Here is a 25,077-nt window from a genome sequence, read left to right on the forward strand (position 1 = left end):
CAAGCATTCCTTAATCTACCATTCTTGACAGAGTGTTATTTATTCCTCAACTTTTGAAAACAAAATGGTGACTTAGGCTACGTCTGAGAATAGCATAATTATTTCTCTGGAATGGAAAAGAAAAAACATCCTATCACATGTAATGTACCAAGAGGGTCAAATTGGTTAGGCATTTTCATTTTCTATTCAGTATTAGAAACATGAAGGCCATGATTGAGTACCACTAAAGGCAGGACGGAGGAAGCTGTTGCAATTGGGTGGAACTCATCCGAAACGGTGGGGTTGTCTGGTGGCATCATGTATTCACTATGCCTGGTGAATGCAAACCGACTGACTCTGGGAGTTTAGCTGCTCAATGAATTGCAAGAAATTATTATTTTCTGTGGAAATATAGGTCCTTCGTTTCATGTTCAGGTGTGTTCTTCTCCCATCGCTCTCAATACAGAACAAACAGGGAGTAGAAAAGGATATATGAACTTGATCACAAATAGACCAGGGGTCTTCAGGGCCACATTCACCATCATCCGAAGCCTCTGGATAGGCTGTACAAAATACAAATGTGATCCCCCAATAGGACAGAGAGAAACTATCCTCCAATTATACAAAGTATGATCAGTAACTAGTCAAAGAAAACAAACTTAAGTTTGTATGGGGCAGCCAATCACGTCATGCCTTTGCATCACAATCCAATAGAACATTACTCAATCCTGTAACCGAGGTAGATCTCCCGCGATAACCTGTGCACTATTCATTTTAAAGGAATGTACAGAGATACAGAGAAGAGACTTTAGACTTGGATGTGCCGCCTTAGCTTCCAACTTCAGACCAAATCAGAACTTTCCTAGAATCTTATTTGACTTCCTACTGAGGTAAAATAGGTCACAGCCTTCCTAAACAGTCAAGGAGCCAAGTTAATGTAGAGCTGCCATACTCGCTGACCCATAAATAATACATTGCAGTGGTCAAGAAAGTCCAGACACCTCAGAGCACCCATTCATCCCACAATGGGCTAATTCAAATCAGGACCCCTTCAAATCAGCTGGGCTAGACAATCTGGACCCTCTCCCTCTAAATGTATCCACCGCAATTGTTGCAACACCTATTACTAGCCTGTTCAACCGCTTTCGTATCGTCTGAGATCCCCAAAGATTGGAAAGCTGCTGCGGTCATTCCCCTCTTCAAAGGGCGAGACACTCTAGACCCAAACTGTTACAGACCTATATCCATCCTGCCCTGCCTTTCTAAAGTCTTCAAACACCAAGTTAACAAACACCAAGTAAACAAACGGATCACTGACCATTTCGAATCCCACTGTACCTTCTCCGCTATGCAATCTGGTTTCCGAGCGGGTCATGGGTGCACCTCAGCCATACTCAAGGTCCTAAACGATATCATAACCGCCATCGATAAAAGACAATACTGTGCAGCCATATTCATCGACCTGGCAAAGGCTTTCGACTCTGTCAATCACCGCATTCTTAATCGGCAAACTCAACAGCCTTGGTTTCTCAAATGACTGAATCGCCTTGTTCACCAACTACTTCTCAGATAGAGTTCAGTGTGTCAAATCGGAGGGCCTGTTGTCCGGACCTCTGGCAGTCTCTATGGGGGTGCCACAGGGTTCAATTCTGGGGTCGACTCTCTTCTCTGTATACATCAGTGATGTCGCTCTTGCTGCTGGTGATTCTCCGATCCACCTCTAGGCAGGCGACACCATTCTGTATACTTCTGGCCCTTCTTTGGACAATGTTAACAAACCCCCAGATGAGCTTCAATGCCATACAACTCTCCTTCCGTGGCCTCCAACTGCTCATAAATACAAGTAAAACTAAATGTATGCTCTTCAACCGATCGCTGCCCGCACCTGCCCGCCCGTCTAGCGTCACTACTCTGGACGGTTCTGACTTAGAATATGTGGACAACTACAAATACCTAGGTGTCTGGTTAGACTGTAAACTCTCCTTCCAGACTCACATTAAGCATCTCCAATCCTAAATTAAATCTAGAATCGGCTTCCTATTTCGCAACAAAGCATCCTTCACTCATGCTGCCAAACATACCCTCGTAAAACTGACTATTCTACCGATCCTTGACTTCAGCGATGTAATTTACAAAATAGCCTACAACACTCTACTCAGCAAACTGGATGAAGTCTATCGGGCGGGCGGGTGCGGGTCACCAAAGCCCCATATACTACCCACCACTGCGACCCTTATGCTCTCGTTGGCTGGCCCTCACTTCATATTCGTCGCCAAACCCTCTGGCTCCATGTCATCTATAAAAGTCTTTGCTAGGTAAAGCCAGGTCTCAGCTCACTGGTCACCATAGCAGCACCCACCCGTAGCACGCGCTCCAGCAGGTATATCTCACTGGTCACCCCCAAAGCCAACACCTCTTTGGCCACCTTTCCTTCCAGTTCTCTGCTGCCAATGACAGGAACAGATTGAAAAAAAATTAAAATCACTGAAGCTGGAGTCTCACGAACGTTAAGCATCAGCTGTCAGAGCAGCTTACAGATCATTGCACCTGTACACAGCCCATCTGTAAATAGCCCACCCACCTACCTCATCCCCATACTGTTATTCTTTTTTGCTCCTTTGCACCCCAGTATCTCTACTTGCACATTCATCTTCTGCACATCTATCACTCCAGTGTTTAATTGGGAAATTTTAATTATTTCGCCACTATGGCCCATTTATTGCCTTACCTCCCTAATCTTACTACATTTGCACACACTCTATATAGATTTTTATATTTTGTAATAGACTGTACTCTTGTTTATCCTATGTGTAACTCTGTGTTGTTGGTTTTGTCGCACTGCTTTGCTTTATCTTGGCCAGGTCACAGTTGTAAATGAGAACTTGTTCTCAACTGGCCTACCTGGTTAAATAAAGGTGAAATAAAAATAAATACAAAAATTCAGAGGAAATTAACTGGGGGGGGGGGGGCTCTGGCCTCACGGCTAGAAGAGCTACAGGCTGTTGGGTCAGGGAAGAGGGCTGCAGGACTCAAAGCCTGGGCTAACAAATCGGTCTGGGACCCACCCGCTCTGATCTCCATATGCATACTGTTGTATTAGGACAGAACTCACAACATCTACCTACTGTGGCCTGCATAGAGCCTGAGCAAAACCACAATGTAACGATAAACACTTAAAACACATTTGTTTCAGCTCTTCCTGGTCATTGATAAGATTCCAGGGTACAATCCAGTCTGAACACTGGCAACAAGTAAGCATAGTCAGTAGCAGTAGAAAGACATTCTGCTTACACAGTTCCTGCCTTGTAGCAAATTTACTTCCATCCATTCATTTTTTGGTGTTTGTTAATGGGACTTTCATTGGATAAATTAACTGCAAAAAACATTCATTGAGAATGTGACATTGACAAACGAGCAATTACAACCAGCGATATTTGTGTGTCATATCCCTGGCTGCCATGACCTGCGATTAGCCCCTCCGATGCTGGATGGGAGAGTTGTAGCTGTCAATAGGAGCGGAGAGGAAGGCTGAGCAGCCCATTCTGACATGTCATCCATCACTGGTTCTGCTCCGCTCCACTGCCACAGCTGTGTCACTGTCCCCCTCACCATAGAGCACTGACCCCAATGAGGACCCGCAGGCATGGAGATCAACTTTTTTTTGTCCTGACGTGAGCAAGGCCAGAGAGAGACGCATACAGCAAAAAAACATTTGTGGCAATGATGACATTCTGATCACTACGTCAATATTTAGCAATGTAATACTCTGCACTTAGAGAGATATCTTGGTGTTCACTACATGAATTTAAATGCAGAAAGTGGAGATTGCAAGCGACAGCGTGAGGCTATTAGCTCTGGGAGAATGACAGAAGGGGTGATCGGGGTTAAGTAATTACCACGGTGGAGAAAGGACGGATTAAACAAAGATGAAATGAAACGACGTTGGCCAGCAATGTTCGCACTATAATTAGGCTACTAACCATGCTGATTACATCAGCATACCAAACATTTGGGCTGGCGACCTCTGTTTTTAATTCCCATCAGATGACAGTGATCAGCAGTGTGGATGTATAGGCTACATAACATAGCTTAGATCCCTGTACTGTAGGTGTAACTGCATTATGCTCAGTTGAGAGCTTACCTCAGCCAGCCTCCAGACCTCTGGCCAGATCACCAGCTAGTCTCCTGTTCCTCTGGACCTTCCCACAGACCTCACAGCTTCTGCTAATTAGTCATGGCTGGAGCTCTCTCTCTTCTTTCAAAAAGGAAACGCTGAGCACGGGAGAAAAGCTGACAAATTAGTAGCGAGATCACAGGAGGCAAACTGATCTACAGGGAGAGCAGACTACCTCAATTACGGATATTGTTCATTCGATCAAACAAAGACCAGGAGACAGACGGGAAGAAATCCTTCAGACACATTTTTTGTTGTTTTATCATTCGTGGTTTTTAGAGCATTTATGAAAATCTTTATATAGCAGAAGCCAGCGGCAGCAGCACTAGCCGGTCTAGCCCAGCTTAGGTGGATTTAACAGGGCAGATTCAGAGTTAAAGGCGGATTCCAAGGACTGGGCTCTATTTATAGCATGTAGAATTCATTATGGCTCAGCGCCTCCCTCTACCCTCTCGCTCTCGTTCTCCTGCTCTCCTGGCAAAATCACAGAACCTACGAGAGGCCATGCTTAGGTCAGACTGCCTTAACACAGAAAAGCCATGAGTAGGCTTTCAATAAAAACGAGACTGGCCAAGCTGATGCTTTCATGACTGGGCTTTACAGTATTCCTACACTGGAGCCATGATTAAGCTTTCACTGTCTAGCAGGGGCCTATGTTTTGTGCCATCATCATTAACCTTTATTCAAAGCTTTTTAATCAAGCTGTCCCTTTTTAAGTCAGATGGTCCAGAGCTATCCTCAGACATTGCATTACATTTTTGGAAAAGGCTTAATATACAGGATACATTTTTTTGCTATGTCACAATTGCACAAAACACAGGGACTGTTATCAGACTTTTGCTGCCCTTACAATGACAGGTCATAGACCAGGAACACCATAATAAAAGGGCCAAATGGACACACCTCAGAAAAATTCACATTTACAATGCAATAAAAACAGCAAGATTTTTCATTCAAATCTGACTGGGTACAAAATGATGACTCTAGGATTCTCACACTATCCGTTATCCCTACAGAAGAACCTGACGACTAGCTAATGATTTTCCCAGTTTTATGAGTTGTTTTAAAAGTGCTTAAAATTCTTTGCAGTTCATAACTTTAACTATGTAGCGAGGGTGATTTCCCCCCGAGCGGGCTCCATTCCCAGATCTGAGACGAGGCATGGGCACAGCCCATTGGAGGTAATGATCTCAGTCCCACATAAGCGATCTGGAACATATCTGGAAAAGCCATAGAAATACAGAAGAACCACCCCCTTCCCTCAGTTATTAAATACGCACATGTAAATCTCAGCCACTCCAAATTCAGCCCTACAATGTACTTCAATGTACTGCTCAGGAAGTATCACTGTGGTGTGTAGTGTATCAGTCCAAACTCTATCCCCAGCTACTGAGCGGCTCTACAGCCAAACCTGCTTCCCCACTGCTTTAGTGTCGCTGTAGCGCTCAGTGGCTGAGTAACGTTCCAGCATAACAGAGAGATGCAGTGCTTTTGGAAAGGCCTGGAGCAGTGACTCAGCATAACAGAGAGAGAGATGCAGTGCTTTTGGAAAGGCCTGGAGCAGTGACTCAGCAAGTGTGCGCCCTGTCCAGAGCACAACAGTGCATCACTGTCCAGCAAAATGCGTTGCTCGGCAGGGAATGACAAAACAGACTAAAAAGCTCATGTTTAGGCTACGATTGGTTGTATGGAACCTATAGATAACAGACTGAACTGTGAAGTCATGGTCATGAGCAGGGAAGAGATACTGTTACATATAAGAACAGAGCCAAAATCGGTACATACAGGTCACAAGAGACAGCTCCAGAGCCCAAGCCCTTTCATGTTCCTCCTCACTGTAGTTGACTCTTCACTCAGCGGGGTGGTGGGGACAGCGGCTCCTGCCAAATGGATCCGGAGCATGCCAGCCAGCATGTCCTCTCCGCCCACTCTGAGGGGCAGAGCGTGAGCAGTGGGGAGGCGGTGGGTGGCAGTAGCAGGAGAGGGTTTAAGGTGAGGCTGGTGGGTGGGCTGCCAGGCAGGAGCTTCCTAACACGGGAAACCAGCTCACAGCAGGATCAAACCGGCTGCTGAATGCATCACTACCGCCACCGGGCCACCACACATCCACTTCTGCTGCATCTACAATTTACAGCAATCTGGGGAAAGACGGAGTCGCTAAAGATATTCCCACATGCACCTCAGAAAACAATGCTCTCACTTGCACTGCACTCCCTTTGATACAAAATGATAAGACAGGGTTCTAAAATGTCCGATTTTTTGGATGAGGAAAAATAAGCTTTAGTGTTAGGCTACTGCCTAAATGTGTATCTGAGCTGCTGAATTATTCAATATCAGCAAAGCTTTTAAAATGTAAATGCTTGCTTAACAGCGTAATGATGATACAGGCTGGATGAGCAGATGGAGGCATCACAGTCTAGCATTGAAGCAATTTTACACTTTCCCATTCCACGCCCTGAAACCCAAGCTTGTGGGAGATTGCAGGGGCAGAGGAAAGTGCAAATACTCTTACCTGGCTGATCACATTTAAATAAGCAACAGAAGGAGCTGCCTGGGATTTCTGTGCTGTAGTCAGTCACTACAGTAGTGAGCAACAACATTCTCTCCAAAGTAAATAATGTCCCGGAGGAACGTCAGCTCTCCAAATCACCTCTTAAAAAATAGAAACGTCTCCAGGCTGCCATTATTAAGCCTGCGCCATACAATAGGAAGGCCAACCTTTGATCTGTTTAGGGGGCTGTGTATTTGCATTTTATAATGAGATGAGGCTAGTTCTGTCCAGGGCCACTGCAGAAGGCAACACCACACCCCAGCTCTAGTCTACAGACTGGCCGACATAGCCTCAGACACTGGAGGAGACATGTCTCTATTAACATGTTACAGTAGCTGTGGCTGCAGTAGGGGAGATGGTGTTTGTTGGGCAATCAGCAGCTATATGCATTATTTTTTCTGCTTCCCTGCATGCAGGTGTAGAAAAAACAGGGGAGAAAAAAAATCAAGCCAGTAGCAACAATCTCCTCCTCAACAGTTAAAGTTCAAAAGCAAATATTTCAGGAATTTTTTAACTGGTTGAGAATTGCCCCACATTTTCTTTGGCATCCCTCACCTGAGAGAGACGCAGTAGGGAACTTTCTGCAGGGAAAGAGTTTCTGCCTGCTCTGGACGACATTCGGTGTGGGGAGCAATATTTGTGATGGGGGTGGGTGGCAACAAAGTCAGAAGCTGTTGGATGAGGTGTGTGTGTGTGTGTATATTGTGGAAAGTCTCCATCTATACTGTTGCCAAGGGGACTCCTTTGGAGAGAACTGAGAGCACTAACACATAAGCCTGTGATGGTCATGAAATTTTGGATGACGGTAATTGGCCAGCCAACTGACTGCAGTCCCCATCATTTTTATATATACAAAAGCCAACAAGTACTCAGCAAATGTGGGAACTCCTTCAAGATTTTTGGAAAAGCATTCCAGGTGAAGCTGGTTGAGAGAATGCCAAGCTTGTGCAAAGCTGTCATCAATGCAGAGGGTGGCAATTTGAAGAATCTCAAATACACTTTTTTCGTTACTACATGATTCCATATGTGTTATTTCAGAGTTTTGATGTCTTCACTATTATTCTACAATGAAGAAAATAGTACAAATAAAATAAAGCTCTTGAATGAGTAGGTGTTCTAAAACTTTTGACCGGTAGTGTATATAATTTTGTTGGAAGGTTATGACTGTTTTTTTAATGAATGTCTTCATCTCTAGCCGATGGTTACACAGTTCTAGGTAACTGTGCCAGCCCTACAAACACAATCCTGTTACCTGGAGTTGGAGTGGGACAAAGAGGAGTTTGCGGTGTCATCTGTGGGCGCGGCTCTGCCGGACACACGTTTTCAGAGGACCTGATCAGATTAGATGGCTGGTTCTTAGCGGGATTATAAACCTGTTTTGTAAACATGGATTTCAAATCTCTGCGCATAATAAGCACTTTTGCATTGACTGGGTGGGATCCCGGTAATCCTCCAGTATCTAGACATTTAATACCTTTACACTGAGGTTTATGCGTGTCGCACCACTAAGGATCCCACACTAACGCATTTCAGCAGTAGCCTAAAAGGCCAACGGTTCCCAAACTACGGGTCGCGACCTCATGTGGGCTCATCTGATATGAAATGGGTTAGCGGGAGAATTTCCAAAATCCGGGGATAAAAACAAATTATAATATCGTCTTTGCATCTCAAAATCATTGTAATGTGGTTAACCTCTACGGGCCACGGGGGCAGTATTGAGAATTTTGAAAGAAATATGTGCACATTTTTAATTGCCTCCTACACCAACTCAGAAGCTAGGATATGCATATTATTAACACATTCGGATAGAAAACACTCTGAATTTTCTAAAACAGTTTGAATGGTGTCTGTAAGTATAACAAAACTCATATTGCAGGCAAAAACCTGTGAAAAATAGATTTAAAAAAAAGAGAATTTTGTGACTGTACTATTTAGTGTCATTGTTTTAAAGATACCACAGTGAGAAAGGATTCAGTTCGCAACTCCTACTGCTTCCACTAGATGTCAACGATCTTTAGAAAGTTGTTTGAAGCATCTGTGATAAATACACACCGAATTAGAAAGCTTACAAGTTGACACGTCATCACTTCATTTTTTGCGCCTGCGCATGAATCTGAGAAGAGTGCCTTTGTCATTATCGTTTATTCTAGACACTTGATAGGTTGTGTGAAAATATTACTGATGTTTACTGATGTTTCACGTTAAAAATGGAACAAAAGATTAGTGCTAAACAACGTTTGACATGTTTAAACAAACGTAAATAGATTATTTACTAGGTTTTCTTTAGTTTTTCGACGTGACTTTACACTGCCCACCTCATTTTGTGGGAGCCTACTGAACGCTAACTATTTGGACATAAATTATGAACTTTGTCAAAAGAAACCACATTTGTTCTGGACCTGGGATCTCTGGCAGCGCCTTCTGATGGAGATAATCAAAGGTAAGGGGATATTTAGAATGTTATTATCGATATTAGATGATGCTAATGCTAACGGTATAGCTTAGCTTAGCTTAGCATATAGCTTATTGTTGTTAGCATAGTACCCAGTTTATACAAAATGTGATTTCCCAGTAAAGTTATTTTGAGATCTGGCCCTTCGGTAGCAATTACGAGATGATAATATATTATTCTTTGAATGACAATATTATAATTTACCAATGTTTTCGAATAGTAATTCCGTGATTTGTAATGCTGGATTCACTGGGTGCATTCGAGCCGAAAAAAATTCTGAATTTCACCGCGACTGTAAATGCTGTTTTTGGATATAAATATGAACTTGATGGAACTAAAAATGCATGTATTGTATAACATAATGTCCTATGAGTGTCATCTGATGCAGATTGTCAAAGGTAAGTGCATAATTCTAGCTAGTTTTCTGTCTGTTGATGCCCTTCTTTGAATTGGCTAAACATTACACGCAGCTATTGTCAATGTACTCTCCTCACATAACCTAACTTTATGCATTCTCCGTAATGCCTCTGAAAATCGGACAGCGTGGTTAGATTTAGGAGATATATCTTTCAAATGGAGGAAAATAGTTGATTATTTGATTTTTTGAAATGATTACTCTTGCAGTTTTGAATTCCCCGCCATGGTCACATGACAATGAATCCCAATACCGGGATAAGATCGGGATAAGATCCTCAACAGGTTAACCTTAAAAATAGAAATGATAACAATTCATATCTAAAAGATCAAATTCAACCAGAGAGCGCCCTTAGATCACAGGAAAAGGGCACACTTGAGCATTGCACTTGAATCATTCCCACGGTGAATGGCTAGGCCTGCTACAATATGAAACTACACTATTACAGAGACTTTGATATTACCGGACGCAATTGATACGGTGAAAACAATGTGTGGGGAGGCAGAGGCACAGAAACTCACATCAATACCTTTGTCAGATAACAGTGTTAAACGAAGAATGTATGCTATTAATAGCAATCAAGAGGAAACTGACAGAACAACTCACAAACTCCAAAACGGACGTTAGCTGTGAGGGCCGAGATGCCCATGCATTGATTTTTGTTCGCTATACTTGCGGGGGATGCTACATATTGTTCGGTCTCACAATTCCCAAGCAAGAAACAGCACAGGAGATGTTTATTATGCTGCGTAACTATATTGACAAAAACAGATTCCATGGGATGGTGAGTACTTTTGAACAGATGGGGCTCCATCCATGGTGGGACAGAGGGCAGGCCTCTGCACACTAGTTCTGAATGTGTCTGCCTCTGCCATGTGGACACATTGTATGATACACCGAGAGCAACTGGCGGCAAAAGAGCTGAGCACAGAACTCAGAGATATACTGCAGCAGGTAACTTCAATTGTAAACTACATCAAATCACATCCACTGCACTGCCTGTTGCAAAACTATGTGGAGATATGGGATTAGTTTCACACCGAGGCTTGGTGGTTATCAAGGGGGAGTGCTGGAAAGATTTATCGCATTGAGAGAGGAACTGTTGTCATTCACAATGGATGTAAAAAAACAGACTTGGTTGACCTAGTGTAATGAAAAGAGAATGTGTCTCCTTGCCTATGAAACAGAAAGATTTGGGAAACTGAATGCAAGAATGCAGAGGAAATACAAAAAAACATTCTACAGATGAGTGACCAAATCAGTGTATTCAGAGGATAGAATTATTAATGGAGAGAATTTTTCAAAAGCGAACCATTCCCGTTCCCTTGGCGGTGCATGTTTCTAACAGAAAACATCAGTAAGTGTCCCGGCTGCTATGAGACCAGGCTGGTGTCCCACACGAGTAATGACTGCTCACCTCCAATGCTTGTAAGAGGACTTTAGGACCTACTTCCCAATCCGTTTGACTGTGATCCTGGCTCAATTGACATGCCGGTAAGTGAAATCGAACAGCTGATCGAGCTGTCATGTGACCAAATGCTGCAGACAACGCATTCACGGGTCACTACGGAGGAGTTTTGGTTCCTGCAGTCTCCCTCTGAGCATTAATGCCTCGTTCAAGACAACTGGGAACACAGGGGAAAAAAGAGCTCAGACTGGGAAAAATTGTTTAACGGTCATCCAACTCGGAATTCCAACTCGGGAACCTTTCAAGGGGTCCAACTTTCCGACCTGAAGATTACTGACATAATTTGACTTCCCAGTTGTATTGAAAGCACCATAAAACTAATGGTACCCTCAGCCAGCTTATATCTGTGTGAAGATGGATTCAGTGCTCTCTTCTGTATTAAAGCCAAATATCCATCCAGGTTGGAAAAGCTCTGACGCGACATGCATCATGCATCAAATGTCAGACTCATTTGCAATTGACTACCATCGCCCCACATTAAAAGTATGTGATAGTGAGTTGAGAAGACAATCAGAAAGTGTTAAAATGTTTTTCCATTGACTGCTACAGCCCCAAATAAAGTAAACATTAATTACATAATTTTTTTCACATAGTTGGGCTCGTGAGAATTTTCAGATATTAAAATTGGGTTGTGTTCCAAAAACAGTTTGTGAACCCCTGCTATAGGCTGTGTGCTCGGAGAAAGCAAGTCACGGCAGGGACGAAGTTAGACACCCAGGCAGGACATGATCGCTTTAAATTCATTAGTGGACGCTCAGGAAGGAGCCAGACAGTGTCAAACTCATAAGCTTAGAAACTGACCCACAGCCTAACATCTTGATAGCATTAAAACGTCTCAGAGGCGAGAGCTGCTGATAGGAGGAGACGCCTCCTAACCTGGGAGAGACCGGATCGCTCTTATTCCACATTTAATCTAGAGAAAGTCATTAGGGCCAGCACCACATATCCAATATTGTAATGACATGGAATTGAATGGATGGGATTGAGCAGCAAGATTGAATTGGAGTGAACGGAGGATAGGACTCCACACAGAGAGGGGTCCATTTTAGAATACAAGAAGCTCTATAAAATGTACATACATGATTCTATCATGTAACATGCTCGGTGATGTTGGTACAAATAGATACTATGGGATGAGGGGGAAAACTACAGAAAGGATGATGTATTCTTGTAAGAGGCATACTGGGTCAACAATATATATAATACAGGAATAGCCCGTGAGTTTCTAGCTGTTCCCCCAACAACACCTTTAACTTATAGAGCCTGCCCTACAGCACAGGCCCATATAAAAAGAGACCACATTATGAAACTCTTCTGCATCACTTCAGAGTTAAAAACATTGTCAAAAAGGTGCTTTAGAGAGCGTGTAAGAAAGCCTCTGTCTACATGCCTGCTCGTGGTCGCTGTGTGTGAATATTCACTCCTTCAAACACAGCATTCATATTTCTTTGACCTTGATGAATTATCTGTTCTTATTGACAGCACTTATTGATATTTCTTAAAAGCGTAGACTAATGGAGTTATATTGAGATGATTAAATGAGTTGCCGGCGCCTGGATTAGCCGGGTTTCATCTCGGCGGCGCAGCCTGCATTATCATACAGAGCAGACGTGTGCGTGCACTGGGTCCTAAATTCCTGCAGCGCGCCGACATCACTGGGGGAATAGCGGAGCGATGACTGCATCCGACCTACATTCACCTCACCCAGACATGCTCACAACAACCCTCACACACGCCCACTAACTCAACTACAACACATGCTATAGCTGCATTCCTAACCTAGCAGATATAACGTAGGAGGATAGGATGACTACTGCTAAAGACTGCATCCCCAGGACTAGCACCCTGCTAACTCAACTACAACACATGCTATAGCTGCATTCCTAACCTAGCAGATATAACGTAGGAGGATAGGATGACTACTGCTAAAGACTGCATCCCCAGGACTAGCACCCTGCTAACTCAACTACAACACATGCTATAGCTGCATTCCTAACCTAGCAGATACAACGTAGGAGGATAGGATGACTACTGCTAAAGACTGCATCCCCAGGACTAGCACCCTGCTAACTCAACTACAACATGCTATAGCTGCATTCCTAACCTAGCAGATATAACGTAGGAGGATAGGATGACTACTGCTAAAGACTGCATCCCCAGGACTAGCACCCTGCTAACTCAACTACAACACATGCTATAGCTGCATTCCTATTTCTAGCAGATATAACGTAGGAGGATAGGATGACTACTGCTAAAGACTGCATCCCCAGGACTAGCACCCTGCTAACTCAACTACAACACATGCTATAGCTGCATTCCTAACCTAGCAGATATAACGTAGGAGGATAGGATGACTACTGCTAAAGACTGCATCCCCAGGACTAGCACCCTGCTAACTCAACTACATGCTTTTGCTCTTAGAAAATGGAAATAAATTAACAAGGAGCAAAACATGTGTAGTGCCATTACATTTTTAACATCACAACCTGAAGATTGTCAACGTGAATACAAGTCAACGTCACCATAAAGTACAGATGTTAAAAGTTGTTCAAAAGGTCATTATCCACTATAGTTTAGTAACCTTAGCAAGATATTGCATATCTACAGAGTTGACATGAAGCCAACTCAACCCAAATGTATAATATCGTTGGATACTTTCTTCCCCTTCCATAGATTCACTCGGGCACGCACTTGCTCTCACACACAGGAAACGGGCTACATACATTGTGCCTGGCTGCAATAAAGCAGTGCCTCGCATTCTGGTCCATATAAATGTCACTGACTGGAAAAAACAATATCAATTTCTATCTGGGCTCTGTAAAAGGCAATCAGCATAGCTTCATCTCTGTATATCACGTGCTCCTTGAGATGACACAGCACTGGCTCTCTCTCCTACATAATGGCTTTCTCCTATCAAGGCATCTGCAATGAATAATACCACCCATGAATGGGCTATTTAGTCTGTGTTCGCAAAGATAGGGCCATCTCTCGCTCTGAATATTAATCCAGAATTGTAGACTTCACACAGTTCTGAGGGTTGCTCCTATTATTTCACTCAAAGATGTAAGGCACTTAGTGGATATAGAGTGGGTAGTCTCGCTTTGAGCTTTAGTGAAATAACAGTGTGGGTGATTATAATGAATGACAGTTAGCTTTATGTCTAACTCAATGTCTACAAACCATCTCATACACTCTGTCATGACATCAGCTCAGAATGACATCCATTCTACTCCAGCTCCTTTCTGTCCATCATCTTACCTTCCAGCCGCTGCCCGCTTCCCTGTAGTAGGGGAAGTTATCACAGATCCACTGGTAGATCTCGCTCAGGGTCATCTTCTTCTTAGGCGAGCTGTTGATGGCGAAGGTGATGAGGCTGGCGTAGCTGTAAGGCGGCTTGCCGTCTTTGTGCTGCTGGACCTCCTCCTGGTCCAGAGTGGTGTTGGGGTCCAGCATGGCGCTCTTCTTGCCCATGCCCGGCCCCCCGTGGTGCCCCTGGGCATCAGCCTTCTGGATGGCTGCCCGCATGGTCAGCTGAGGCAGCCAATCCATGGATGTCAGACTACTCTCCAGCTCCGACGTCATAGTGACGACAGGCTGGGCTGCGGCGAGTCTGTGGTGGTAGAAGGGGGTTGATGGGCGAAATGCAGGCCAGGTGAGGTGAGTGGAGGCTGAGGACAGGGCTCCCCCAGCTCAGGGCTTCAGTGGTCTAGCTGTCTCTCTGAGTGAAACCTAGAAGATGAGGAAGCAGAGTTTTTAGTCCAACTACATACATTTTGAAATTACACTAACAATGAGGTTGGTTGAGCATAACTAATTACACAAACACGTCTGGCAGCTAGCTAAGCATTCAGTATCAAATTAGTACCATATTTCCTGTAGTGAAACTGTACACTGCAGACTGGTTTTTGGTACTTTCAAAATACCAGGGCTCCCTTAACATGTGGATGCTTCCCATTTTTCATGTGAATATAGAAGGGTTGGGAAATGCCAGGGACCTGGCAATAAAATAATAACAACACCAAGTGCCGATACAATATTTACATTGCCATTTTAGTCATTTAGCAGACGCTCTTACATGAGCAATTAGGGTTAAGTGCCTTGCTCAACAGCACAGACCTATTTTTCACTTAGTTGGCACGGGGATTCGAACCAGCAACCTTTCGGTTATTGTCCCAACGCTCTTAGCCGCTAGGCTACCTGAGGTTAAGAGAGATTCTAACGATTCTATATATGTATTTCGATTCGATACTTGTATTTTACTGTGATTTGATGTTCCACACATACTGCTCACCATATGTCTGTGGCAGAGAGAGAGCATGACAAAACCAGTTTATCAGTAAGTGCTGAAACCATGTTGGCTCACTATTTGGAGAGAAGATGGAGAACAAGCTATAGGATGAACAACACAGGAGTTCTGGAGCAAGTACAGCCCACTAGTGCTAACTAAAGTAGAAGGAAAACACACACGTACGTGTGTATATATATTCATTGTTTAATTTTTTTCACAGTCAAATATTGACACATCCCAATATTATTTTTGGACAATATAGTAACTGTACCGATTTTTTTCCTTCATCACTAGCATATAGACAGTGTGGTTGTGTAAACAGATACTGGACACAGGCAGGTTTGATTGACTGAAATCTGTGCCATGTCTTCGGTTCCACTCCTGAGCTATGGTAGTGCAGTTTGTTTCTGTGACCACATAGAGAAACTAATCTGAGTCGTGTTCATAACACCAGCAAGGCTGTCTGACAACCAGTCATAACCCCTGATCCGAGGCCAGCACACAGGAACTCTAACCCCAAATATCCCACCACCCCTGCAAGTTAGCTGATTCACACTCCTCTCCCTGCCCACTCTGCTCTGCTGCCCATGCCAGATGGGGAATTGTTTTCACAACTGCCAGCGAAATGAGGGAATGGCTCATGAGGAATTGCGACCCTCGGGAGGTTAGTAAACTCCCCTCCCCTTTCACTCCCACAGGCGGAGCCTCTAACGTAAACAAGCAGCCCTGTGCAGTTGTGCCAACCACTGTCCTCAGCTCAGCCTCTGCCTTCCTCTGCACCCACAAACAGCTTCTCTCTGGGATCGCTGCCCTCTCTGGTTTAAAATAGAAGCAGAGGAGAGAGGTCTGAAGTTACAGGCATAGATAGCTGAACGCATGCCGCCATGCAAAACAAGCCCCCTGTGTAGTGACACTGCACTATGACGGAGAGAAAGTCCCGCAGGAAAAAGAGAGCGGAACCTCCACTCTGTATGTGTGTGTTCTCACAAGCCTGCCGTGCTGTATTAAATACCTCACAGGCCGCTGAGGGTTTGAGGGGCAGTAGAAATGCCCTTGACAGAGACAGAGACTAGGCTATACTGTGCAGCCGCAGCTCACCGACTGAAGAGATGCAGAGATGCAGTAGCAGCACTTATAGCTCACTGCTGCTTTATTCCATGACATTACCAAACGCCACAGTGGCTCTGGAGCTAATTGAAATAAAAGGTGAGTGAGGACCTGCTAATGAGAGTGATTTTATGACAAATGATGGTAGAGCGGCACGGTCGGCACCCAACCCTCTCCTAGATCAAATAAATACCGGATTCTCATTACGTGCCGTTGAACACAGGAATCCCAGATTGTTCTACAAATTATTGCATTTCAACACAAGCCACATCACCCGGTGTCTAAACCTCACCCCGCATGGTCTGTCTATGTGTCTGTCGCTCTCTGGGGCCGGTCCTAACCCGCGTGTCGCTCTCTGGGGCCGGTCCTAACCCGCGTGTCGCTCTCTGGGGCCGGTCCTAACCCGCGTGTCGCTCTCTGGGGCCGGTCCTAACCCGCGTGTCGCTCTCTGGGGCCGGTCCTAACCCGCGTGTCGCTCTCTGGGGCCGGTCCTAACCCGCGTGTCGCTCTCTGGGGCCGGTCCTAACCCGCGTGTCGCTCTCTGGGGCCGGTCCTAACCCGCGTGTCGCTCTCTGGGGCCGGTCCTAACCCGCGTGTCGCTCTCTGGGGCCGGTCCTAACCCGCGTGTCGCTCTCTGGGGCCGGTCCTAACCCGCGTGTCGCTCTCTGAAGCCAGTCCTAACCTGTAACACAGTGGCAGTGATCCAATGCATTCTAATTATGAAGCAGGGCTAGGATGCAGCCAGAACACCGTTGGCTCGCCATGAGAGGCCAGCCAGCTGACAGACAGCAGGTTGATGACAGTGCCCCCCCCGAGCGAATGCCATTTGACCCCATGCTAATGATCCAGATGCTTTATAATCTGCAGGGCCGAGCGTCTTAATTAGTGAACCTCGGCTGTGGCAGGAATGATGAAGAGCAGGCAGTAGCACAGCAGCCCTTCTGCCTTCATTAGGGCAAGGTTCCGTGACAGACAGGCAGCCAGGGGTAGGGCTGAGCCTCAGAGAGAGACAGGCCCCAGCCTGCTGCTGCTGGGGAGGACCGATGCACATGTACCACAGGCCAGGTATGGTCTGGGGTAGCCAGCCAGGGGAGGGTGAGACTGGGGGGCAGTGGAGAGGAATGAACGTGCTGGCAGCATCATATCTATCCAGAGGTCAGAGAGTTCAGGCCTCAACACTTAGGAGCCCCAGATAAGAGATTACCACTCCACACACAGACCCGCTTTGATCTGGCTGAGGCCGTCACTGGAGGCCATCACTGGAGGCCGTCACTGTTGCTTTCACAAACCATGGGTTTTCCTAGTATTTAAATACATTTTGAGTGTGGTGCACACTTGAACTGAGTGGAAGAAACACCTGGACAAATTAATTTATATTCAGAGGCGCGCAAGTGTTTGATCCCCCTCGGATTAATGGCAGATTTGGTATTAAAAAGATGGGGACATTAAATATTTTAATCCAACAAATTCTTGTCAAGAGTTCCCTACCTTTTTATTACACAAAGAGCACTGACAGTGATTCAGTCATGTGTCTGTACATAAGGCTGATGTGTCTCAATCAAACAGTGCAGACATGTAGTGCCAAACCCTTCTCAGTCAGGCATCATCCTCAGTGAGGCAATAGGGTGAGTAATGACAGCCTGCAGTCTTCACCTTAATATCACAGTAGATTACACTGTCTCCTTTGTGGTGTTGTGAGAGAATGGAGGTGAGGAATTGTGTTGGAAACTCACCCCTCCCACATTCCCCTCCTGCTAAATTGTTGCAGACGCCTACACTTGGCAAGCGTTTGATAGTTTTAGTACCTACTTATAGCTCCATATAAGCTATTTCAAGTAAGTACCTTTAAACGTTTAAATGAAGTTGGGATCTTTAATGTTAAGAAAAATACCTTACCGAGAATTCTTTTTTCCCCCCACAACATTAAAATCACAGTGCCTTTATCACAAAACATCATTATCCATGTTATAGCCAAACCAGACTATATGGCTATAAAAGCCTAGGGAAAGTTGTGTAATTTAAGTAAAACCAGAGAGGAAGAGGAAAACATTTGGCTACTTTGTTGAATTTGCGAGACATGCAAGACAATTAATACATTGCCAGATGCAGATTACCAAAACATATCCACATGGTTCTGCCTGCTCCTCTGCCTTCTCCCTCGAGCTGGCCTGCCCGCCTGCCTGCTCCTCTGCCTTCTCCCTCGAGCTGGCCTGCCCGCTTGCCTGCCCCTCTGCCTTCTCCCTCGAGCTGGCCTGCCTGCACCTCTGCCCCTCGGCCTTCTCCCTCGAGCTGGCCTGCCTGCTCCTCTGCCTTCTCCCTCGAGCTGGCCTGCCTGCTCCTCTGCCTTCTCCCTCGAGCTGGCCTGCCTGCTCCTCTGCCTTCTCCCTCGAGCTGGCCTGCCTGCTCCTCTGCCTTCTCCCTCGAGCTGGCCTGCCTGCTCCTCTGCCTTCTCCCTCGAGCTGGCCTGCCTGCTCCTCTGCCTTCTCCCTCGAGCTGGCCTGCCTGCTCCTCTGCCTTCTCCCTCGAGCTGGCCTGCCTGCTCCTCTGCCTTCTCCCTCGAGCTGGCCTGCCTGCTCCTCTGCCTTCTCCCTCGAGCTGGCCTGCCTGCTCCTCTGCCTTCTCCCTCGAGCTGGCCTGCCTGCTCCTCTCCCTCGAGCTGGCCTGCCTGCCTGCTCCTCTGCCTTCTCCCTCGAGCTGGCCTGCCTGCCTGCCTGCTCTTCTGCCTTCTCCCTCGAGTTGGCCTGCCTGCCTGCTCCTCTGCCTTCTTCCTCGAGCTGGCCTGCCTGCCTGCCTGCTCCTCTGCCTTCTTCCTCGAGCTGGCCTGCATGCTCTTTCGCTAATGACAAGTGTGTGTTGAGTCTGTCTGTTGGGTGTAGAATATCCTATCTTAGGCTAATCATGGGAGCGATGACGCCGGGATACAGTATCTTCAGGTCAGTCTTGCGAGCACGGGGTAGGCTAGTCTTGGTTGCTGAGCGGGTGGGGGTGTTTTTGTCTTATAATATGAAATGACAGTAGGCTACCGGTATAGCCTGTATCGATTACCCTTCTCAGATAAAACGGTGCGTGGCCCCTTGAAAGCGCCTCGGCTACGGCATGTTTGTTAGTCAGTTAGGGTCGGCTACACCTCGGCTTTTTAATCCGCAGGCACAAAACATTCTCTGGAGACAAACAGCATTTTACTTGTCTGTAAAGTAATGCCGTTTCTGAAGTGGGACTAACTTCCACCACTAGGCGACCAGAACTGCCAATCCTAGCCTGCCTGCAGGCAGACCACTTTCCTAAAAAAGTACTTTAAAGTTTGTTAAATAACGCAACTTAACAAGACATTTAGTAGAAAGAAAGCACATCTAGCTATCCTACCATAAAATAAACAAAAACTGCATAAACACAGCAGCACATCAATCAGCAACATTTATTGTTGTCAGGGAAACAATAAAACATCATGCCGGAGCAGAATTCTACTGTCTGAAAAGAGACCGCCCTTTTTTTAGTTATCCACGTTAATGTAGCTGCGTTCTGTGTCTGTAAAGGGTCGCGGTAGATTGAACTTCATCACCCGGCCCTAGAGGTCATACATACATAATAGGACCATTACTGTGAATTAACCTGAAATTGTATGATTTTTTATTAGCCTTTTAAATGGGAAACCGCTAAAAAGAAAATCAGTATAAACGTTAGAAATTATCCATTTGTCACATCCCTACTTTGACGACCTATTGTTTTCTTCACCACGCTATAGAGCCTAGTAGATATATTCTTAACCCTGAATCATTTCCGATGCCAGAGAAAGGGATATCCAGCCTCCACAGTCACACTTCCAGACGAACAACTCTTGATGAGTACCAGACCAGTGTTCTACTGCACTTATCTGCAATTTCCCCAATGAATACCTTTTCACTCCAGCCATGCATCCAATACAGTTTACAATTCAGTTCAGTGCAGCCAAGGTCTGCCTGCCTACACAACAACATTAGACCCATGGCCATGCTACTAGTGCTGCACATTCCCTTTACACGCAGACATGATGAAAATGCATACAGTTACATATCGCGGTTTAATTTTTGGACCATATTTCATTGATTTGACTCCAAGTATCGATTTGTACCATAGGTACCGTGATGTTATTTTTGTACCAGCTTGCACTAGTTGGCAGTACCTGTGCAAAAACACCAGTGTTTGTCATCCTATAGCTTGCTCTCCATCTTTTTCAATAGAAAGCCACGTTTTCAGCACTTATTTCCCCTACTGATCAAACTAGTTCTCATGCTCTTATCCCTCTGCAGCAGACATAGTGAGCAATATGTTTGGAACGTCGAATGGCAATACATATCGGAACTAAAGTAACGTGATAATATCGTATTGTGAGTTCCCTGGCAAATTCCAAACCCTAATGAACGCTGCATTCGGATGGGGCCACAGTGTCTTCTGATCCCTCCTGTCTCAGCCTCCAGTATTTATGCTGCAGTAGTTTATGTGTCGGGGGGCTAGGGTCAGTTTGTCACATCTGGAGTATTCTCGTCTTATCCGGTGTCCTGTGTGAATTTAAATATGCTCTCTCTAATTCTCTCTTTCTCTCTTTCTCTCGGAGGACCTGAGCCCTAGGACCATGCCTCGGGACTACCTGGCATGATGACTCCTTGCTGTCCCCAGTCCACCTGGCCATGCTGCTGCTCCAGTTTCAACTGTTCTGCCTGCGGCTACGGAACCCTGACCTGTTCACCGGACGTGCTTGTTGCACCCTCGACAACTACAATGATTATTATTATTTGACCATGCTGGTCATTTATGAACATTTTAACATCTTGACCATGTTCTGTTATAATATCCACCCGGCACAGCCAGAAGAGGACTGGCCACCCCTCATAGCCTGGTTCCTCTCTAGGTTTCTTCCTAGGTTTTTGGCCTTTCTAGGGAGTTTTTCCTAGGGAGTTTTTCCTAGCCACCGTGCCTCTTTCACATGCATTGCTTGCTGTTTGGGGTTTAGGCTGGGTTTCTGTACAGCACTTTGAGATTTCAGCTGATATACGAAGGGCTATATAAATAAATTTGATTTGATTTGATTTGCATTCAAAACTGACAGAATCAAATACTTAACAATAAATATTTATACCAATGATGGTTAAATACTGCCCACAGCCTGGCCTGTTGGTGTGTGTGAGGAGGAGAGCGTGACGGTAGCTTGGCGACAGAGAGGGGAATGGCTCTGCGAGCTCCCTCTGCTACGCCTGAAGATCTGGCACACAACTCACAACAACAGTGATGTAACCTGGTAACAAGCTCTTGGCATCATCTTCTCTCTCCACTGAAACCCTGGCCATACCTTCCATATCAACAGCCTTGTTCCAGCGCTGGAGAAGCCCTTGTTTTCCTACTGATATGCAGGGGGGGGAACAGGGAGGGGTGGGAACCACGCTCACCTGCCCTTCAGACAAAGGGAGATTCCTCACTTTTTCCAGCCCTGGAGGCACAGGGCTTATTGGAGGACTTATGTTTTTTTTTAACAGAAACTAAAATAGCAACACGGCAGGCCATAGTGATTCCACGTGAGCTTTTGTAATCGTGCCTCGTGAACGCCCCAAGTGGGTCTCATCTTTAAAAAACTAAAAAGTAGGTAATGGCAGTGCCAAGGCAACGGATTAAATGGCAGTATTCCTTGTCAATTAAAGTCTTAAAGTGGTTCTGTTAAAACCACCCAGAGGAAGAGAAGGAACATTAACAACAGCTTTCTGGAATTTTTAGGATGTATCAATTATCACTTCAGTGCTCACACTGCTGAGCACATTGTTCGGCTTATTGAAGACCACAGCCAAGCTGGGCTCTGAGACAGCAGCTACTTGCAGGCAGCGGTCATAACAGTGTGTGTATTGGGTAGGATTGTGGTGGCGAGTTGTGTTTTAGTGTTGAGAACCTGTTTTATGTTGGTTGGGTCTGGTGATTGAGTGAAGTAGCCAACGGTATAATGTAGTATATTGCAGGGGAGGTGGGTTCTCCGTTTCCCCTGTTCCCACCTCACCAGTGGCTGAACATCATACTCCATAATTATTCTTACAATCAGAGGAGAGTGCCACTGTGTGATGTATGGGTCAGTTTAATGCTACACATATCCATGCGGAAGAGACTTGTCAACATGGCAAACCTTAATGCTGGGTTTCTTTTAAACCCACTGGACCTGAAAAAGGCAAGCAGGCAAAGAAATGGACACCTTCACACTTGTTGCTATGAGCATAACATACTAGTGAGGGGCCACCAATCACTTAGTATCAAACAAACCAGACAAATCAACAGTCTGCATGGATGTGAATGCATGTCAACATCAATCTGCAGCAGACACCAGCCCATCCAATCAGGGCTGGATGAGGCCCAGCCAAAACGCTCCAGCCTCCAGGCTGTGTCATGAGGTTACAACGCAGACAACAGGCTCTGTCACCCCTACATGCAGACATGGTCAAACAGGCACTGGATACAAGAGAAGGTTATCTGAATGGAAGCTGCAGTAATTACGCCATTTGGGGATATTAGAGATTTTCTAAGCTGTCTGCCGTTATTCACGGTAGTGTTCAGAGCCAAGTGTCTGAGCTGAGAGAGAGAGCTGAACACGCAAGCAGCAGGCAAACACAAGGCCCTCAGCTCATTGTGCAATCTGCAGCAGGCCCTCACACAAAAACCACATACACCATTCCAGTAATTCAATAAGCCTTTCCAATGAATTACACCAGTGATGAGGGGTTTGTCTCTCTGTCCTGAACAGCTTGGCTGGGAGGTGGCCTTTGTGTAGGGAGCGGTGGTGGTGCCCTGACACCGACCATGCGAACCCAATTACCCTGGTCCCCGGGCCTGGGGGCCCGCATTAACACACTCACCCCCTGGGAGCTCGACTCCACGCCAGCCTGGCAGTCAGACAGGGAGCGGGCGAGGGAGAGAGAAAGCGAGCATGCATGCTGAATCACAAATAGACCACTTAAGGCACTGGCAGGAGGACCGTTTGTGGCATTATTGAGAGCCTTTCCCTCATCAGCATTCCCCAGATCCTGTCCAATAAGCCACGATTAAATCCTGAGCCTGGCTCTGGGGCGGGCGGGCGGGCGGGCAGGCAGGCAGGCAGCAAGCTAAGGAGGTGCTGGTGCTAGCACTGCCTCAGGACCAGAGACGTTTCGCTCCAGTGTCATCAGTAGCTACAGCAAACTCACATTATCAGGAAGTCTTTCAAGTCCTCCTGCAATTATAACGTAGAGAGACTCTACCTGAATAAAACAAGAGACTGCTTTGTCTTCATTTTGAGTTCCAGTGCAATATGGTGTATTTGTAAATCCAATATCATCCCCTTCACAAATGACTGTGCACAAGCACTCTTCCAAGGGCGGCAGGTAGCCTAGCGTTTAGAGCGTTTGGCCAGTAACCAAAAGGACGCTGGTTCGAATAATAGCCGAGCAGACAAAGTGATAAATCTATCGATGTCCCCTTGAGCAAGGCACTTAACCCTAATTTACTCCAGGGGTGCTGTACTACTATGGCTGACCCGGTAAAACAACACATTTCACTGCAAAAACAAATCAATTAAGTCGCAACCGAAATGTGTTAAAATGAGAACAAGCTGAAGTTGCCCAAGCATGAGTGTAAGGGAATTACCTCGGTGGGCAAAGCGTGATCAGAAATCCCTGCACAGAGCTAGAATGTCATGAATGTTAAGTGGAGACAGGGTTCAGGCTAGGCAGCGCCGGATGTGCATTGATGACATACAATAACATCAAATGACACCGAACGAAGCAACAGCAGTTAAGCCCATTTAGTGCTAAAAGTCAAGAAAAATAAACAAGATTCTAAAAATTGGGAGAGTAGAGCTTTGGTTCAGTCAATTAGAAGTACTCCTCACGAAAACCTAAACATTTTCTTCACTTGGGACGGCATTAACATTTGAGTTATAATTAAAAACGTTTTGCTTTTTAATCAACATCCAATCTCTCAGAAATAATTAGCAGCATATTAAAGCATTTACTGCCTGACGGAGCTGGTTGCTGTTGAAGAGCTGCTCTTTGACTCGTGGACGTCCAGCGTTTTACTGCACCGCCATCCAGGCACCGCCCGCAAGCTCCCTCCCCTCCCTCTTTAAATGCTCAAAAGGCCGAACTGTACATGAGATGACACAGCCCAGTGTCCAATGGAAAATGCATGCAGCACAGCACACAATAACAGATACACAATAACATAGTCATAAACTGCTGCAGTCTGTTCTATACTAACATAAAGCTTGATCATACACACCAAGAGCATGATGGGCATTCATGGCACATCGCAGAGGGGGCAGCCGGGTCACCATCATAAAACCATGCCCTTTCCCCAGAACGATAAATCCGCTGCATTTCAGGTTGCACAACACCACAGCATAGCGGGGATTAAAGGATTAAGTCACAGGTCAATAGTTTCATCTTTTGTTGGCGCTCCAGCTTAGCCTCTGCTCTGCTAAGGCAATGTACCCATTTAGCACAGGGCAGGCAGGCAAGGCAGGTTCTCTTTGCAGAGGGCTGCTGATGTGATGTCAGAGTGCTCTGTGTGTGTGCAGGACGGGGACAGAATGCCATTGTCAGCTCTGTGTGTGACCCTGAAGCTCCATCACTGGGTCACAGCCAGCACACAGACAGTCCT

The 25,077-nt window shown here is 45.7% G+C and overlaps 1 protein-coding gene across 3 annotated transcripts in view; it reads right to left on the reverse strand.

Moving 5' to 3' along the window:
- LOC115207508 (forkhead box protein J3) overlaps positions 1-25,077 on the reverse strand; it is a 146,003-nt gene that overhangs the window by 66,439 nt on the left and 54,487 nt on the right. For 2 of the 3 annotated variants that reach the window (XR_003881020.1, XM_029774622.1), the window contains exon 2: positions 14,298-14,768. Coding sequence is in view for 2 of the 3 variants with exons in the window: in XM_029774622.1 (XP_029630482.1) it covers positions 14,298-14,621 (324 nt within the window). In the remaining variant the exon portion in view is untranslated. Of the gene's footprint in view, positions 1-14,297; positions 14,769-16,726; positions 17,110-25,077 lie in introns of those variants that run through there. The other variant, XM_029774623.1, reaches the window with a different exon arrangement.

This window comes from Salmo trutta, chromosome 14, assembly GCF_901001165.1.
Source record: "Salmo trutta chromosome 14, fSalTru1.1, whole genome shotgun sequence".
In the NCBI taxonomy this organism is placed as follows: Eukaryota; Metazoa; Chordata; class Actinopteri; order Salmoniformes; family Salmonidae; genus Salmo; species Salmo trutta.